Here is a 20,294-nt window from a genome sequence, read left to right as displayed (position 1 = left end):
AAAAAAGGAACAGCTGGAGGACCAAATTGCAACTCATTAGGTCAATTGGCAATAGGTCATTAACATGACTGGGTATAAAAAGAGCATCTTGGAGTGGCAGCGGCTCTCAGAAGTAAAGATGGGAAGAGGATCACCAATCCCCCTAATTCTGCGCCGACAAATAGTGGAGCAATATCAGAAAGGAGTTCGACAGTGTAAAATTGCAAAGAGTTTGAACAAATCATCATTTACAGTGCATAATATCATCAAAAGATTCAGAGAATCTGGAAGAATCTCTGTGCGTAAGGGTCAAGGCCGGAAAACCATACTGGGTGCCCGTGATCTTCGGGCCCTTAGACGGCACTGCATCACATACAGGCATGCTTCTGTATTGGAAATCACAAAATGGGCTCAGGAATATTTCCAGAGAACATTATCTGTGAACACAATTCACCGTGCCATCCACCGTTGCCAGCTAAAACTCTATAGTTCAAAGAAGAAGCCATATCTAAACATGATCCAGAAGCGCAGACGTCTTCTCTGGGCCAAGGCTCATTTAAAATGGACTGTGGCAAAGTGGAAAACTGTTCTGTGGTCAGACGAATCAAAATTTGAAGTTCTTTATGGAAATCAGGGACGCCGTGTCATTCGGACTAAAGAGGAGAAGGACGACCCAAGTTGTTATCAGCGCTCAGTTCAGAAGCCTGCATCTCTGATGGTATGGGGTTGCATTAGTGCGTGTGGCATGGGCAGCTTACACATCTGGAAAGACACCATCAATGCTGAAAGGTATATCCAGGTTCTAGAGCAACATATGCTCCCATCCAGACGACGTCTCTTTCAGGGAAGACCTTGCATTTTCCAACATGACAATGCCAAACCACATACTGCATCAATTACAGCATCATGGCTGCATAGAAGAAGGGTCCGGGCACTGAACTGGCCAGCCTGCAGTCCAGATCTTTCACCCATAAAAAACATTTGGCGCATCATAAAACGGAAGATACAACAAAAAAGACCTAAGACAGTTGAGCAACTAGAATCCTACATTAGACAAGAATGGGTTAACATTCCTATCCCTAAACTTGAGCAACTTGTCTCCTCAGTCCCCAGACGTTTACAGACTGTTGTAAAGAGAAAAGGGGATGTCTCACAGTGGTAAACATGGCCTTGTCCCAACTTTTTTGAGATGTGTTGTTGTCATGAAATTTAAAATCACCTAATTTTTCTCTTTAAATGATACATTTTCTCAGTTTAAACATTTGATATGTCATCTATGTTCTGTTCTGAATAAAATATGGAATTTTGAAACTTCCACATCATTGCATTCCGTTTTTATTTACAATTTGTACTTTGTCCCAACTTTTTTGGAATCGGGATTGTAAATAAAAATAAAAAAAGTCTACGCATTTTGACTTACAGTGCTTACACAACGCCAAAGCAACAGTGCATTTTGGGGGCACTGACTATTCATGTGTACGAGGGGTTTACAAGATCAGGCACAAAAAAAAAAAAACACTGAACTTAACTCGCAGCATTCCAAAAAGCCCTCACTAAAACACCCTCCACTCACTCATAGCCTTTTTGAAGGCGCTTGTCTGGTCTAGAGTCTGTACAGCATCTAGAAGGAGCTCACTCTGAATGACTGAGAAAACAGTCACAGTAAACTTAGGATCTGTAAGGTGGAGCTGAACTGTAATGAAAGATTCAAAGATTTCAGTAAAGTTCATTTATTCCCAAAACAAGCATACTTTTTTTTTTTTCTTGAAACAAGATGAACCGGCGGCACGGTGGTGTAGTGGTTAGCGCTGTCGCCTCACAGCAAGAAGGTCCGGGTTCGAGCCCCGGGGCCGGCGAGGGCCTTTCTGTGCGGAGTTTGCATGTTCTCCCCGTGTCCGCGTGGGTTTCCTCCAGGTGCTCCGGTTTCCCCCACAGTCCAAAGACATGCAGGTTAGGTTAGCTGGTGACTCTAAATTGACCGTAGGTGTGAATGTGAGTGTGAATGGTTGTCTGTGTCTATGTGTCAGCCCTGTGATGACCTGGCGACTTGTCCAGGGTGTACCCCGCCTTTCGCCCGTAGTCAGCTGGGATAGGCTCCAGCTTGCCTGCGACCCTGTAGAACAGGATAAAGCGGCGAGAGATAATGAGATGAGATGAGACAAGATGAACCGCATTTGACAAATGTCCAAAATGTACTTACTTGTTTTAAAAAAAACTTGTTTTATTTTCAAAGGTGCTCCAAATAAGACTTTTTCAAGACATTTTGTCTATACAAGATTTTCAAGATGGACTGTCTAAAAACTAGCCTTTCTAGATAAATGAGGTTTTGCTTGTTGGGCAATTATGTCTTATAATAAGGGTGGCGAGATGTTTTGACTTGAAAATAGACAAATAAACTTCCTAAGATTTTTATTTTTTGCAGTGTGAACATTAACCGAAGCTCTTGATTTGTATCTGCGTGATTTTATGCATCAAGGGACCGGCTGATTAGAGAACTGCATCAAACAGCAGGTGGATGTAGGGGTGTTCCTAATAAAGTGTCCAGTGAGTGTATGTATAGTGTAAGAGATATTTTTAATATAACGTTTCTACAGCCTATAAAGTGACACACTGTATTTTTTTTGTCTTGTTAGTTTTGCTGTAAATCCATTCTTACCTTTAAGTCATAATTTCATAGCAGTGAAAGTTTTGTGATTCTTTTTCTCAGGATTTACGATGACGCTAATTACTGCTCGTGCAGCTATAGGATTTTCAGTGTTATGTTAACGCGAAGGTAAATGTTGCATAGCTCGCTAGTGCTATAAACACTAACAAATGGCCATATTGGAGTTAGTTTAAAATGTAGAATTGTACAATATACAGTGTGTTACTGGCGACAGGGCAAAAACATGTATGAGTGGTTTTGTCATAACAGCTGTGTTTGTTTCGCATTTTTAGATTATAGAAGTGAAATTCGAGAAGTTCGATGTTGAAAGAGACAACTACTGCCGCTATGACTATGTCGCCATCTTTAACGGAGGGGAAATCAATGATGCGAAGAGGATTGGGAAGTACTGTGGAGACAGCCCACCAGCGTAAGAGACACACTCACATGTCTCTAATATGAATAAAATCTGCCACCATCATTGTATAATTGTATATACAGTGGTGCTTGAAAGTTTGTGAACCCTTTAGAATTTTCTGTATTTCTGCAAAAATATGACCTAAAACATCATCAGATTTTCACACAAGTCTTAAAAGTAGATAAAGAGAACCAAGTTAAACAAATGAGACAAAAATATTATACTTGGTCATTTATTTATTGATGAAAAAGATTCCAATATTACTCCACCAATCCACAGTCAGACAGATTGTGTACAAATGGAGGAAATTCAAGCCCATTGTTACCCTCCCCAGGAGTGGTCGACCAACAAAGATCACTCCAAGAGCAAGGCGTGTAATAGTCGGCGAGGTCACAAAGGACCCCAGGGTAACTTCTAAGCAACTGAAGGCCTCTCTCACATTGGCTAATGTTAATGTTCATGAGTCCACCATCAGGAGAACACTGAACAACAATGGTGTGCATGGCAGGGTTGCAAGGAGAAAGCCACTGCTCTCCAAAAAGAACATTGCTGCTCATCTGCAGTTTGCTAAAGATCATGTGGACAAGCCAGAAGGCTATTGGAAAAATGTTTTGTGGACGGATGAGACCAAAATAGAACTTCTTGGTTTAAATAAGAAGCGTTATGTTTGGAGAAAGGAAAACACTGCATTCCAGCATAAGAACCTTATCCCATCTGTGAAACATGGTGGTGGTAGTACTGTATCATGGTTTGGGCCTGTTTTGCTGCATCTGGGCCAGGACGGCTTACCATCATGATGGAACAATGAGTTCTGAATTATACCAGCGAATTCTAAAGGAAAATGTCAGGACATCTGTCCATGAACTGAATCTCAAGAGAAGATGGGTCATGCAGCAAGACAACGACCCTAAGCACACAAGTCGTTCTACCAAAGAATGGTTAAAGAAGAATAAAGTTAATGTTTTGGAATGGCCAAGTCAAAGTCCTGACCTTAATCCAATCGAAATGTTGTGGAAGGACCTGAAGCGAGCAGTTTATGTGAGGAAACCCACCAACATCCCAGAGTTGAAGCTGTTCTGTACGGAGGAACGGGCTAAAATTCCTCCAAGCCGGTGTGCAGGACACCGGCTTGGAGGACACAGGACAACAGTTACCGCAAACGTTTAGTTGCAGTTATTGCTGCACAAGGGGGGTCACACCAGATACTGAAAGCAAAGGTTCACATACTTTTTGAGAGTATGCTTTTTGGATGCCACTTCTCACCGGAGCTTTTAATTTTTTCTTTTTTGTGTTTGTGCAGTTTGATGTTTGTTTTTTGCTTGAGTGTTTTGTCCGCCAGTTGTGGTGTAGCTCCAGGCCCAGTTTTGGTGTTGGTTCCCTTCAGGCCTTGGTTCGCTGTGGGCTATGCCTGTGCTCCTCACTATGGGCTGCAGTGAGCTCGTTGCTCTTTTTAACATCATGGTTGTCCAGCACTCTGTGTAGCGGTGCTTTTGCGTGATGTTCCAAGCGATGCTGCCCGGCGTCATCGCAGCAGCTGTGCAGGCGCTGTGGGATTTATCTTCATGCACCTGGTGGGACTGTGGTAGCGACACCATTGGAATTACATCCTGACCTTCTCTTGGTGGACTCTCCCCCCCCCTTAATTGTAAAGCGACCTTGGGTGTGAGAAATGTGCAATATAAATTGAACTGATTATTATTATTATTATTATTATTATTATAGATGAACAGACAGAGAGACAGACAGAGAGACAGACAGCCTTCCTTTAGTCACATACATTTTATTCTAAGACATGCATGTAGCCTGAATGATTTCAAATAATTTCTCAGATGAGCTAATTGTTTCATATATATTTATATATTATGTATATTTTATATTATTTTAGAAATATTTCATTCTTAGTTTTTAATTTGTATAATTTTTATTCATATTATTTGTTTATTCGATAGATCTGATGATATATGTGCAGGACCTCTCTGAAAAACACCATGGTGATGAGAACCTCATATATATATATACTTAGACTAAATACAGAAAGCTGGCATGGTGGTGTAGTGGTTAGCACTGTTGCCTCACAGCAAGAAGGTTCTGGGTTCAAGCCCAGTGGCTGACGAGGGCCTTTCTGTGTGAAGTTTGCATGTTCTCCCTGTGTGGGTTTCTGCCGGGTGCTCTGGTTTCCTCCACAGTCCAAAGACATGCAGGTTAAGTTAATTGGTGTGTCTAAATTAACTGTAAATGTGAATGGTTGTTTGTCTCTATGTGTCATCCCTGTAATGATCTGGCGACTTGTCCAGGATGTACCCCACCTCTCACCCATAGTCAGCTGGAATAGGCTCCAGCTTGTCCGTGACCCTACACAGGATAAACGGTTACGGATAATGGATGGATGAATGGTTCTACATTGGAACGATTTTTAAATGTGTGATTGGTCAGGATTTTGGGGGTGTATGCTTTGATTGGCTTTCAGAGAAGTTTTTATACCCCTGCTCCAAAGGAGACCGGGGTATACTGGTTTACCTCTGTCCGTCCATCCATAGCTCCGTATTTCCGTCCATCCAAAACACCCTTTTTCTCAGCAACCACAAATCACAACCACTTGGTACTTGGTACTAAACTTCAGCTTGGGGTTCTATACCGTGTATACTATTTTCAGGTCTGTCGCAGATCAACTTCCTGTTTACCGACTGAATGTATTTACGAAACATATAGAGTGGATTTGCAAAATTTTCATAACACTTTTCTCAGCAACTACAAATCACAACTACTTGATATTTGGTACCAAGCTTCAGCTTGGGGTTCTATACCGTGTATACTGTTTTCAGGTCTGTCGCACATCGATTTCCTGTTTACCGACTATTTATGAAACATATAGGGTGGATTTGCAAAATTTTCGTAACACTTTTCTCAGCAACTACAAATCACAACTTCTTGATATTTGGTACCGAGTTTCAGCTTTGGGTTCTACACAGTGTGTACTGTTTTCAGATCTGTCGCAGATCGACTTCCTGTTTACTGGCAATGTATTTATGAAACATACAGGGTGGATTTTGACGCTATTTCAAGAAGCAAAATGCTATTTCAAAATGACAGTTTGCCAGGATGCTATTTGAAATCCATGGGAAGAAACACTGCTCTTTACTTATTCGTTTCAGGGTTCATTATTTGTTGAAGCCAACATTCATAAGAAGTGAATTCCTTCGATTGCTTGCGTTCTGATATAAGGAAGAGCGGGGGGATATGTAAGTGAGCAGTAGCTCATAGTTGATCTTGTTTTTTCAACCACTGTTGGTCATTTTAATTCTGTGTGTGTGTGTTCCAGGCCGGTGTTCTCTGAGGGTAATCAGCTTCTCATCCAGTTCCTCTCAGACCTCAGCTTAACAGCGGATGGCTTTATCGGTCACTACAGATTCAGGAACAAAAAGATCCCAATAACAACCATCGCTCCAACCACAACCACTCAGCCCACCACCACCAGACTCATACGTATGTGTCTTATATGGCTAGCATTTAATTCTGCACTTTCTTTGATACCAATTCCAACTTTGATGTGATGTGATGTGATGATAGACACTGAATTTCATATCAGTGATGAGAATTCTAACTCGTTTTCATGAGTTGATTCGTTTGGTTTGACTCACTAATAACATATGACTCATTCAGCTCTCAAATGACTCAACTTTGTCCAATGATTGTTCTTCTTTGCCAAACTATGGCTGAGATTGTGTGCTGAAATCTTACTCTACCTTCTCCATCAGACAGCATTTTTAGAACTTCAAGAAAGTGTCTTATATCTCTCATGGTGTTCCTCAAGACTCAGTACTTGGCTTGCTGTTATTCAGTTAAGTTTTTTATTTTTGTGAACCCTCTCTGCTCTGCTCTGCTCTGCTCTGCTCCTCCAGCTTTGAAGTATTCAGCAGCACTCTGTCGACAGAAATGCAAGCGAAAAGGAAGTCCTGAGAGCCATTACTGCTCCAGCAACTTCGGTAAAAGAGCAGATTTAATCCACACACTCACACTCACACTCATGCACATGTGTATACACTGAGGTTTAATAGGAGGGGAAAAAAAACAAGATGAAAAAGAAAAATAATGTTTCCCAGAATCCCATCCATTTAACAAGTGTGTGTTTTGATGCATATGTACTATCTTGGGTCTGGCGGTTTGTTTCAGAGCCTGAAAAGCGTCGTTCAGGGTTTTTTTTCCTTCTGCACAGTAAAGTGTGTGTGAAAAACACAGTTCTCTCAGTGCCAGCCGGCTGCAGCGGACTGAAAGCAAACTGGGCGTAAATGGAGGTGTTGATTCAGTGTGGCCTCCTTCTGAAACGTTTCTATCCAGGAGATGTTTACGAAGCCAGGCCGAGAAGTTCATTATGATTTCCTGCCCAGTTTGCTCGGATTTGCATACGGAAAAGTGGCCCAGTCTCTCAGAGGCCTGGACTAATGTGGTGGAAAATTTCACTCGATTCACGCCAGGTCTGTTACATCACCCCGATTCACAAAGTGTTACACAAGGACAGAAAGTTCAGCTCCGTCACGGCTTAGCTCTTGGGATTTCAGTTTGTAAAAATACCCAACGGTTTTCCTTTTTACCCCAAATGGAGCCAATCAGCCAAGACATGTGCTGAATTAGTTTTGCACGTAGCAAAGGAGAACGGTACGCTTACAGCTTCCATTTTCACATTTCATATTTATGACATGACATTTACGAAAGTGATGTGAAAGTAATCCATAAATAAAGGCAAATAAAACAAACTGTTCAATAATGGCAAAAGTAATGGCACCCTAATCTGCATACCAATGGCTGAGCTGCATTACTGGAAGATTTTGCGCTCTTTCATGGTTCAGTTTCTCTTGATTTTTATAGAATTTTGCAGAAAATGTAAACATTTATTATTGATATCGATATATACTTGGTTTAAAAGTTGAATTATTTTATTTGAAGCACTGAGGCTTTCAACTTGAAAATATGCTTTAGTTTAAATACACAAGTGATTATAGAGAATCGCATGCGCTGATTGGTCGAGAGATTCAGACTATTTATTTCTCGATAATCACCTCGAGCGACTCGCTTTGTCACCGTAAGTGAGGACGAATTACAAATATTTGTGAAAGAAAATGCTGTTCCTAAAATAAAAGCACTAAAGATGCTCCGAAGTTTGGTCTAAGGTAAGGCGGAGTTGTGATTTATTTTATCGATTTCAAAACAAAATATTTGACGTGACTCGGCGTAGATAAGTGACACAAGTCTGCGCCGCACTGTTATTACATTTGCATGCCGCGTTTGAAGCTTGAAATAAATTATTTTTAATCTGATTACATTTTTTAAAAATAATCACGCGTATTTATACTAAAACAATTATCCGCCTCAGTTTCAGTGCATATCAGTGATTATTATCGAAACAGGACACTTTTTCGATGGAATAAAAACGTGTTCTATTCCCTTCTCACGGATTTCATTCATTTGGTTTGATAGCATGCGATACTGTTAGCATATCACTTATCCTACATGTATTACATCACTCTACCCAATGGAGAATGAGCATTGAATATGGTTTACGATATTGCATGGTTGTCAAGACAACATGATCTTACACATCAGAGATGTAAAACTTCCATGCTAGCGAGTGAGCGACTGGGACAATTTGTAAATAAACAAACATGGCTGCCAGGTTTGCTTCGTTAAATACAGACGATTTTGAGAGAATTTTGAAAGAGAAATACGCGTCGAACACCCGAAAGGAATGTATATGCATAATAATAATAATAATAATAATGGCTGTCTTTTTTCATGGTATATCAGGTATATTCCATTTAGCTACTCGTCTTCGACTTGTTCAGTATCATGCTAGCTGATATACCACTCAACATCAGCCAATATTATTGAAATAATAACCTGGACTTTGTTTCGCTAATTATTCACAGATATTCACTTCGACTTCAGTGTCAGTTTCTCTTTTGAGCCAAATTATTGCATATATATGTATATTTTGCAGGTACATACTTTATCAAATTATCATACATATATTTAACAGTGGGCGGCACGGTGGTGTAGTGGTTAGCGCTGTCGCCTCACAGCAAGAAGGTCCGGGTTCGAGCCCCGTGGCCGGCGAGGGCCTTTCTGTGTGGAGTTTGCATGTTCTCCCCGTGTCCGCGTGGGTTTCCTCCGGGTGCTCCGGTTTCCCCCACAGTCCAAAGACATGCAGGTTAGGTTAACTGGTGACTCTAAATTGAGCGTAGGTGTGAATGTGAGTGTGAATGGTTGTCTGTGTCTATGTGTCAGCCCTGTGATGACCTGGCGACTTGTCCAGGGTGTACCCCGCCTTTCACCCGTAGTCAGCTGGGATAGGCTCCAGCTTGCCTGCGACCCTGTAGAAGGATAAAGCAGCTAGAGATAATGAGATGAGATGAGATATTTAACAGTTATTCCATGAAATCGAGTCGTACATGAGCTGATAGCCGACGAGGCGCATAGCACCGAGTTGTCTATAAGCCATGTACGACGAGATTGAGTGGAATAACTGTTTTATTCTATCCACATTCACTGGATTCTGAGAAACAGACCATTTTTATTTTTAGCAAATTCGATAAATGAAAACTTTACACAAAACATCCGACAAAATCATTTCCATTTAGCGGACACCTGACAAACTGCATACATTGTCATAATTTGCATAATTGCAAATTGTAGTAAAATATTCAAATTTGACAAGATTTACATCACCAGTTGATCCATGAAAAAACACATTTTATCAGAAAAAAATTAAGCTTCAAACTTTCTAAAAGAAGGGAAAAAGTGTAAAAAAAAAATTCAAGAAATTTTAATGCTTAAAGATGAAGAATGTAAACAAACCGGCGAAATGACTGAGCAATTTGTGAAAAATGCGATAATTCGTGAAACAAAAGATACGTTCTTACCATTAAATACTTTCATTCCATATTTTGTTGCTTTTTTTCTTGTATTTTTTGGGGTTTTGTTTTCGAGTAGAGTTTTTATTTCGTCCTCGGTTGCTTCAGCAACACGCTCTGCCATTTTGTTTTTCTCTACTCACGGTATATGAGCTGATATCCTAGTAGTAGAGGAGCCAATCAGAGTGCACGATTGCTCATATCCAGTGAATATACAGTAATTTTTTTTTTTGCCTATCTCAGCCATCACAGGGACGATTATCACAGCAGTACCGCGTGGAGGAAGCATGCACACTACAGTCTCCATCATCAACATCTATAAAGAAGGAAGCCTCGCTATCCAGCAGGCTGGAAAATCCATGAGCACTAAAATCGTTATCCTGTGCAAGAAATGTCCTTCTGTCAAAAGAGGTGAGTCTCAGCAGTGCCGAGCGCCTGCGGGTGCACAGTTTCTCCGATTACACTCCATTACACTCTGTAACAGTCCGTCTCTCACACAGGGACACAATGACACAGTTATAAAACCACGCTGTGTAGAGAGGCTTGTTACTGTGCACATTTAGTGCTTTAGATTCAATGTATTTTCAGAATGAATGAAGGGCCGCAGCCTTTAAACGGCTTAAACCAAAGAAAAGTAAAGTAAGTTGCGTGCTGATAAATATGAAGCTAAAGATGAACATAAAGTGTGCTACAACCAGCAGGTTCCTTACATCTGTATATGATCTGGCTCTGAGTTTGCCTTCAGACTACTGCAGCATCGAGCTGAATAATAAATACAGCTTGATGACAGCGTCAGGTAAGCGGCAAAACTCACTGTCAGAAAATAAGAAAACCAGATGAAGAATGTGTGAACCTCATATGCTTATACAGTGGATATAAAAAGTGTACACACCCTGTTAAAGTGATCGGTTTTTCTGATGTAAAAAAATGAGAGCACGATAAATAATTTCAAAACTTTTCCCACCTTTAATGTGACCTTTAATTGAAAAACAAACAAATCTGTTAGGGGGGAAAAACATAAAAAAAAAAAAATAAAGTACAATAAGCTGGTTGCATAAGTGTGCACACCCTTAAACTCATACTTTGTTGAAGCACCTTTTGATTTAATTACAGCATTCAGTCTTTTTGGGTCGGAGTCTATCAGCCTTGGCAATATTTGCCCACTCTTCCTTGCGAAAGCGCTCCAAATCTGTCAGATTGCGAGGGCGTCTCTTGTGCACAGCGCTCTTCAGGTCACCCCACAGATTTTCACTTGGATTTAGGTCTGGGCTCTGGCTGGGCCGTTCCAAAACCTTTTTGGGGTCATCGTCATGCTGAAAGATGAAATCCCTCTTCATCTTCAGCTTTCTAGCAGACACCTGAAGGTTTTGGGCCAACATTGACTGGTATTTAGAACTGTTGATAATTCCCTCCACCTTGACTAAAGCCCCTGTTCCAGCTGAAGAAAAACAACCCCAAAACATGATGCTGCCACCACCATGCTTCACCGTGGGTATGGTGTTCTTTTGGTGATGCGCAGTGGTGTTTTTGTGCCAAACATACCTTTTCGAATCATGGCCAAAAAGTTCAACCTTGGTTTCATCAGACCATAACACATTTTCCCACATGCTTTTGGGAGGGTTGATGTTTTTTTTTTTGCAAAATTTATCCGGGCCTGGATGTTTTTCTTTGACCCTACCCCACAGTCCAGACATATGGAGAATACGGGAGATTGTTGCCACATGTAGTACACAACCAGTACTTGGCAGAAATTCCTGCAGCTCCTTCAGTGTTGCTGTAGGCCTCTCGGCAGCTTCCCTGACCAGTTTTCATCTTGCCTTTTCATCAATTTTAGAGGGACGTCCAGTTCTTGGTAATGTCACTGTTGTCCCATATTTTCTCCACTTCTTGATGACTGTCTTCACTGTACTCCATGGTATATCTAATGCCGTGGAAATGTTTTTGTACCCTTCTCCTGACTGATACCTTTCAGCAATGAGATCCCTTTGACGCTTTGTAAGCTCTCTGTGAACCCTGGCTTTTGCTGAAGGAGCAACTGAGTCAATGTCTGAACTTTATTTGGAGTTAATCAGAGTCAGTTTAATTGATGGCAGGTGTGAACCCAAAAAGACTGAATGCTGTAATTAAATCAAAAGGTGCTTCAATAAAGTATGAGTTTAAGGGTGTTCACACTTATACAACCAGCTTATTGTACGTTTTTTATTTTTTATGTTTTTCCCCCGAACAGATTTGCTTGTTTTTCAATTGTACAGGTTATAGGTCACATTAAAGGCGGGAAAAGTTTTGAAATTATTTATCGTGCTCTCATTTTTTTTTACACCAGAAAAAACGATCATTTTAACAGGGTGTGTAGACTTTTTATATCCACTGTATGTTCGTGTATAAGCGTATGGAACGGCGGTAACACGAGGTACTGATGAACACCCGTCCTGAATGTCTCTGTCGTAACGCCACTGCATTCAGGCTCTCTCTGTGTGCTGTCACTAGGCTTGAACTACATCTTCATGGGCCAGACGGACGAAGAGGGCCGCGGCCTGATCGCCCCGCAACACTTCGTCATGGCCTTCAAGGCCAAGAACCAGCGAGCGTTTAACGTCCTGAAGAACAAGCGGTGCTGATCTCACTCTTCCCTCCATCTTAATTCGTGTGCTCAAACCCCAGGAAATGATTTCCTCCATTCGGTTCAATCTGTGGGAGGAGATCATGGAGAAGTAGTAAGAGAGAGAAGTGTGTGTTAGAAGGAAGGAAATCAGAAATAACGACAGCCATAATGACCTCCAGGGACAAGGCTGAACCCCAACTTCCTCCTTTTTTTTTTTTATATATTGAGACCACGCCCCTTAATGTCCATCTATTAAAGTGTGATTCGTCAAAACTCCACCCACTGGGACTAGAACTGTAAGAAGAACTGTACAATCTGTAAAAGTTGACTTATAAAGTCAGAGTTTTGTTTCTCATTGGCCCTGAAATCAGTAGCACATTTAATTGCGGTTGTTATTATTATTATTATTATTATTATTATTTTCTTTTTTTCATGTAAAATGCTCAGTATCTACCTACCGAGGTCAATCTGTAACAATTACAAGTTGTTTCTGGTATATTTATTGCATGTTGGATATTCAAGTCCACAGTAATGTGAACATTTCTACACTCTTCACCACTTAAGGGATCTTTACGGCTTTAAACAAATATTTTTGTATCCTCAAACATAGGTACGTCATACACAAGGAATAAACGACATAAACAAGGTGTGCTGTTATGATAAAGTTGAACTCCACTTAACGCTGGGCCATATCTCATCACCTCCATGCTGTTCATTATTTTCCAGAAATAGCATGGCCTGAAATCTTTAATTCATCTTATCGCACGGTAATTTGTCAGCACAGACATTTTTAATGTTAATTAAACAATGGAACGTCCATGAAACAAGCCGGTACTTATGTCTCAGCAGCTATAAAGGGTAATAAGACAGAAACTAGACTGCATTTCCGCAGAGAAAATGCAAAGTGTGCTTGCTGAGCTGTAGCAGAACAGTTATTATGCTAGCATGCTAAAAGCTAGCATGCCAACATGCTAACAACTAGCATGCTAACAGTTAGCATACTAACATGCTAACAGCATACTAACATGCTAATAGATAACATGCTAATAGATAACATGCTAACAGCTAGCATTCTAACATGCTAATGATTAACATGCTATTTGTTAAAATTCTAACACTTTAAGGCTAATATGCTGACAGCTATCATGCTAACAGCTAACAGGCTAACATGCTAATGGCTAGTATGTTAACTTTTAGCATGCTAACACGCTGAGGGTGACATGCTAACAGTTAACATGCTAACAGTTAGCATGCTAACATGCTCAGGTGAACTCGCTAACAGCAAACATGCGAACTCTGCATGCTACCATGCTAATCCTAACATGTTAACAGCTCTCATGATAACATGCTAATGGTGAACATGCTAACAACTCGCGAGCTAACAGCAGGCATGATATCGTAATGGGTAACATGCTAATAGCTAGCATGGTAACACGTGAATGCTTATGTGCTAATTGCTATCGTGTGTGCATGTAAGTATTCCTAATAAAGTGGCCATTGAGTTGAAGTTGATTTGCTGTCAAAGTCTCAAATGAGCAGATCCTTGCCAAATGCATCATCACCTATGGGGGAAGGGAGGAATGACTCAGTCGAGCTTCCATTGATTAGCGGCAAAATGGAGAAAAAATGGACGGATGAAAGGCAAGACAAAGACGAGTGAAGGTCAGAACCAATATCATGTGTGTGATGGTGATTTGGCCTGAGGTGCCGTATGAAGTTTGGTGGACGTGTGGTGAAGTGTTACTGAGCAAAACTCCATTCATTTGAATGGGGCCAAAAATCAATGGAAGCCTATGGAGGTAAAAAGAGATGCGTGAAAACCAAGGAAAAGACGAGTGCGGGTCTCAGATGAGGGGATGGATCTGTGCGGGGACTTGGCCTGAGGCATCAAGTGAAGTTTCTTGAAGTTCGGTCACTTGGTTAAAAAAATTGATGGAGAGTGAAAGTTTTTCTCCTGAAACACCATTCATTTTCAATGGGGCCAAAAATCAATGCAAGCCTATGGAGGAAAAAGGGATGAGCAAAAAGAAAGAGTGCGGGTCAGAACCGATTGCATGTATGTGTCGGGGGAGTTGGCCTGAAGTATCACATGAGGTTTGGTGCATCTGCGATGGAGCGTGTCCGAGTAGGATGATTCGATTCATGAGCCCTATTAATTTTCTATGGGAAAAAAAACAAAAGAAAAACAACCAACAAGAACAAGAGAATGTGCACGTTGATCCAAAAGCTGTATACAAGCACACTGCACCACTTCGGGCCAGACGTCTCAGAGTTGGAACGGTGTCTCTATCTCGAATGCCCTAGGACAGTGGTCGGCAATTAGGGGCCCGCGGGCCAAAACTGGCCCGCCATCAATTCTATTTGGCCCGCGAGATGACGTTAATTTATTGTTTAAAAAATATGATTTTTAATATATTTTTTAAACCTCATGTTTTATTTAAAAAAATACAACAATTCCACCGATTTCATAACATTTATTGAAGTGTAGCTGATAAGTAACGTGACAAAAGCAACAGGTAGAACATCCTTGCAGCCTGTTTAGCCTTACTTGATGCACAGGTTGGAAAGGTAATTGGCACGCGTGTGCGCGTAATCTTATGGAAAACAAAAGTGTCCTGTCTCCCTCTCGCAACGGACAAGGTGAAAAAATAGCCTGTGTTTCATTAGGCTACATTAATGGCAGGATGAACGCATACCATTCTTCTTTGTAGGTCCTGCATTCGGAATCAACTTTTCTTTTCATGGCTTTTGACAACGACATTTTGCATCGATAGCTAGCAATCTTCAGCTAATCATTTACATGTCATCCAAAAGAATAAACAACCGGCAATTGTATACATTAGTTACGGCAGGTTGCTAGGCAGGTCACCTGTTTCATGAGAGATGCCAGGAGATGTAGCAGTTGGCATAATAACAATGCATAGAAGCAAATTAATGTTTTAAATGAAATTAAATTAAATGCATTTTAAAAGTTAAATAACATTTACTTTTAATATAATAGAAAAAATATATAACAACTTTTTCTCCCATTAGAAAAGCATGGCCATGGCCCGCGATGCCATTGTCAGAAAAAAATTTGGCCCGGGTCCAAACTTAATTGCCGACCCCTGCCCTAGGAGGAGTAGTGGATCCAAAATACGTGTCGGAATAAGGCAGAATAAGTAAACTTAAGAAGAACAATAGTGTGCTTGCCTTCGGCTGCTGTGTGCTTGAGCAAGCACACTAATAATATTACATTACAGGCATTTAGCAGACGCTCTTATCCAGAGCGGCATACAGCATATCCAGAGCAGCCTGGGGAGCAGTTGGGGGTTAGGTGCCTTACTCAAGGGCACTTCAGCCATTCCTGCTGATCCAGGGAATCAAACTGGCAACATTTTGCTCCCAAAGCTGCTTCTCTAACCATTAGGCCAGTGGTTTGTCCTCTGTGTTGAAGACTTTCCCTCTGTGGAAAATATATCCTAGAGACTTACTCACTCACTTCTTCAAGCTTGTCGCACTTACTGTAAGGCGCGGTCCTACAATACCAATAACTATAACTATAAATAAATCAGTCCCCTGCAGTTTACGTGGTCGTTGCTCACACCAGACCGATAACGATCCCTATAGCCCAGGCCTGGGTTTATCCGTATCGCTGAGATTGCTTCTGGAGCCATTTTTCCTCTCCAGGCCTGGACCTGATCCGATAAAACATCTGACCAGTCAGGTAATTGTTTACGTGACGTTATCAGAGAACATGCTATTTTATCCAGGGCATCTTTGTACATCCTTGTTGCATCATAAAGTCACGGAATATGGATTCATAATATGGAAAATAAAAATCTATAATACAAAGCACGGATCTTTTATTCACGGATATGTGATTTTCTGTGAAATATTAATAAAGTAAACATATAAATGCAGGGAAGATATTTTAATTATGAACTTCGGCAGTCCGAACATTTAATTGTTTTAGATTTCTTATCCATGATGCATCATCTGTATGAAATCGGTAACCAGTCTGTAGTATACTGAAACGTCCATGACCAATCCGTAAATTATTAGCATCCGTGATGCGTCCATATTAAAATACTCCGTATTTTGTATCCTTTTTTATTATATTTCTGTAATCCGTGATCTATCCATATTATATCAACCACCGGAGTGTGTACATGGGTTGTTTTGGAGTCCAAGCTGCACAGTACGACCCGGAATAATGTCCTACGACTTGGAAAAAACTTCCATGACTATTCCTAAGTTGCATGCGTTTATTTCCCTGAGTGTCAGGACCAAGCGATATTATAGTCAGGATTATAGTTGTGGTGTTTCTGCTCCAGACTGGAACTAAATTCAGGCAGAGGGATCGTCATAGTTGGAGTTATAGGTATCAGTGTTGTAGGACCAGGGCCTTATGTGTGTAGGGTTGCTGGCATGTGGACCCTATTGATCCACGTCATATTAATTCGAGCATAGTTTTACGCCACATCCCCTTCCTGCCACAACCCTCCTATTTCCAGGCTTGGGAAGCAACCATTCACACACACGGTCAATTTAGAGTCACCAGTTAACCTAACCTGCATGTCTTTGGACTGTGGAGGAAACCGGAGCACCCGGAGGAAACCCACGCGGACACGGGGAGAACATGCAAACTCCGCACAGAAAGGCCCTCGTCGGCCACGGGGCTCGAACCCAGGACCTTCTTGCTGTGAGGCGACAGTGCTAGCCACAAAATCTATACTGGAGACTCCTTCTATAAATATTAAATAAAGATCTACTTACAGAAATTCTATATAACGCATTAGAACAAGCACAAAGTCATCGTTAAAGTATCTACAAATCACGCGTACAAAATTTCATAATGATACAGATGCAAAACATTTACCAGAAATTTCTTGGGTGTTTGGCATACCATCAGATCAAATAAAGTGTTCTGGGTACATTTTTGTTCTGGAACGTTCTGGATAAATGACAAAAAAAAGCTGCTTTGTCTTTAAGACGTAGTGAAATGTGAATCCTGGACAGTTCAGTTCAGCGTCAAGGCGAAAATATGAACATCCAAGTCTTTTACAGATGCATTAATTTGCCCGAAGCTGCAGCATGTCGTTCAGAGCCGTCTTCTTCACTAGAACACGCTCAGTTCCATAGTACGCAGGTTTTTCACAACATTCTTCTGTACAGTGTAGATTACAGGACAGGAAATAAATGTGTTTCTGTAGATACTGTACACTACCGTTCAAAAGTTTGGGGTCACCCAGACAATTTTGTGTTTTCCATGAAAAGTCACACTTTTATTTACCACCATAAGTTGTAAAATGAATAGAAAATATAGTCGAGACATTTTTCTGGCCATTTTGAGCATTTAATCGACCCCACAAATGTGATGCTCCAGAAACTCAATCTGCTCAAAGGAAGGTCAGTTTTATAGCTTCTCTAAAGAGCTCAACTGTTTTCAGCTGTGCTAACATGATTGTACAAGGGTTTTCTAATCATCCATTAGCCTTCTGAGGCAATGAGCAAACACATTGTACCATTAGAACACTGGAGTGAGAGTTGCTGGAAATGGGCCTCTATACACCTATGGAGATATTGCACCAAAAACCAGACATTTGCAGTAGAGGTCTGTGTGGGTCGGATTTTTCAGTCCCGCTCCTGTCCGCGCCCGCATTGTGCAGTCCCGCTCCCGCCCGCGCCCGCAAAGAATTATGATTTTCAGTCCCGCTCTCGCCCGCGCCCACAAAAAAATTATGATTTTCAGTCCCGCTCCCGCCCGCGCCTGCCATATTTTGTCCCACTCCCGCCCGCAAATCCCGCATGATGCAGACGTTCGCGTTATTTCTCAGGAAAGTTCTTGTCTTGACACAGCGTGATGGTGCCCCGCCCCCTACTTTGAGTGGATTTGAGCATAAATATCTACAGCTCACGTTCACGTTTGTTATTATTTACCTTGTTTCTGAATTCAGCATGTAGTGTCTCTAATAATAATAATAATAATAATAATAATTAGTGCTGTCAAGCAATTAAAATATTTAATCGCGAATCGCACATTTTTATCACATGAGAAACCATTGTAATTCTCTGATCAGCATAAAAAAGTGAATGGGCTTGCTTTGTACTAATGGTGTTTTTTTTTATTGCAAAGCAGAGCTAGTAAGAGAAGTGAATTGAGTTACTGCTTGAGTTAGTCTACAGCTCTAATCAGAGAGACAGGTTACACAGTGACGGTAGGCTTGACTCAATGTTATCCTAGAAATCCTTCCTGTATTGCACCAAAAACCAGACATTTGCAGCTAGAATAGTCATTTACCACATTAGCAATGTATAGAGTGGATTTCTGATTAGTTTAAAGTGATCTTCATTGAAAAGAACAGTGCTTTTCTTTCAAAAATAAGGACATTTCAAAGTGACCCCAAACTTTTGAACGGTAGTGTATCACAAGTGTGGAGAAAATCCAAGGTGTGTTCGTGTTGCATTTTTCAGCCACACAAGTGTTTACTATGTATTGTATTTTTGATTTACTTTGTTCAACACGAATGAATGTACAAAACCCGAGGTGCATCTTTCTGACGTGGTGACTAAAGTGCAATAATTTAGTAGTGACATTTTGAAACGATTTCATTCATTCATTTTCATTCTGAAACTTCTGAAAGTACCAACCTGCCGTGTGTGAAGGAGTCGAGCCGAGACGTTTTATTGTGAAGTGCATACTGAAATTCTCATGATAAAATATTTTTCATATGAAACCAATTCCTGATATTGAGTGTTAATTTTGTTAATTTATAAACAATTGTTTTGTGATGGTATCAAAATAAAAAAATTCAAGATCTGTTTTTGTTTTGAGCTTTAGATTTGTTTTTTTTTTCATGTACGTTTGGTCTCATCTCATCTCCTCTAGCCGCTTTATCCTTCTACAGGGTCGCAGGCAAGCTGGAGCCTATCCCAGCTGACTACGGGCGAAAGGCGGGGTACACCCTGGACAAGTCGCCAGGTCATCACAGGGCTGACACAGACAACCATTCACACTCACGGTCAATTTAGAGTCACCAGTTAACCTAACCTGCATGTCTTTGGACTGTGGGGGAAACCGGAGCACCCGGAGGAAACCCACGCGGACATGGGGAGAACATGCAAACTCCGCACAGAAAGGCCCTCGCCGGCCACGGGGCTCGAACCCAGACCTTCTTGCTGTGAGGTGACAGCGCTAACCACTACACCACCGTGCCGCCCCTGTACATTTGGTCTCAAATGAATTTGCTGAAATCTTACAAAGGTGAAGAGACCAATCACAGGCTCATCAGTCGTTAAAATTTGTACAAATTTTTCACAAAATGCTTGACGTTGAAAGGTTTTTTTTTAATCTGTATAATATTTAACAGTTATTCCACAAAATCCATGTATGACGAGATAGAATGGAATAACTGTTTTATTCTATCAACGTTCACTGGATTTTGAGAAATGGAGCATCTTTATTTTTATTTTTTGCAAAATCGATAAATAAAAACTTTATACAAAATCATTTCCGCTTAGAAACCGGCGAAATGACAGGAGTGATTTGTGAAAAATGCAATACTGTAATTATGTGATAATTCTTGAAAAATAAAATAACCACATGTTCTTACCATCAAATACTTTCATTCCATATTTTCTTCCTTTTTTGTATTTTTTGGGATTTTATTTATGACTAGAGCTTTTATTTCATCCTTCGTTGTTTCAGTAACACGCTTCACCATTTTGTTTTTCTCTACTCATGGTATATGAGTTGATATCCTA

The 20,294-nt window shown here is 40.8% G+C and overlaps 1 protein-coding gene across 1 annotated transcript in view; it reads left to right on the top strand.

The window, feature by feature from the left end:
• The window catches only part of pcolce2b (procollagen C-endopeptidase enhancer 2b), a 58,234-nt gene extending 38,882 nt beyond the window's left edge, over window positions 1–19,352 (top strand). Inside the window, exons 6-10 of the mRNA XM_060920857.1 lie at window positions 2,917–3,053; window positions 6,361–6,524; window positions 6,941–7,024; window positions 10,190–10,357; window positions 12,434–19,352. Coding sequence (XP_060776840.1) covers window positions 2,917–3,053; window positions 6,361–6,524; window positions 6,941–7,024; window positions 10,190–10,357; window positions 12,434–12,564 — 684 coding nt within the window. The 3' untranslated portion in view covers window positions 12,565–19,352. The remainder of the gene's footprint in view (window positions 1–2,916; window positions 3,054–6,360; window positions 6,525–6,940; window positions 7,025–10,189; window positions 10,358–12,433) is intronic.
• Window positions 19,353–20,294: the final 942 nt, after the last annotated feature.

This window comes from Neoarius graeffei, chromosome 5 (assembly GCF_027579695.1).
Source record: "Neoarius graeffei isolate fNeoGra1 chromosome 5, fNeoGra1.pri, whole genome shotgun sequence".
Classification (NCBI taxonomy): Eukaryota; Metazoa; Chordata; class Actinopteri; order Siluriformes; family Ariidae; genus Neoarius; species Neoarius graeffei.
This window is presented reverse-complemented; position numbering and strand designations above follow the sequence as displayed.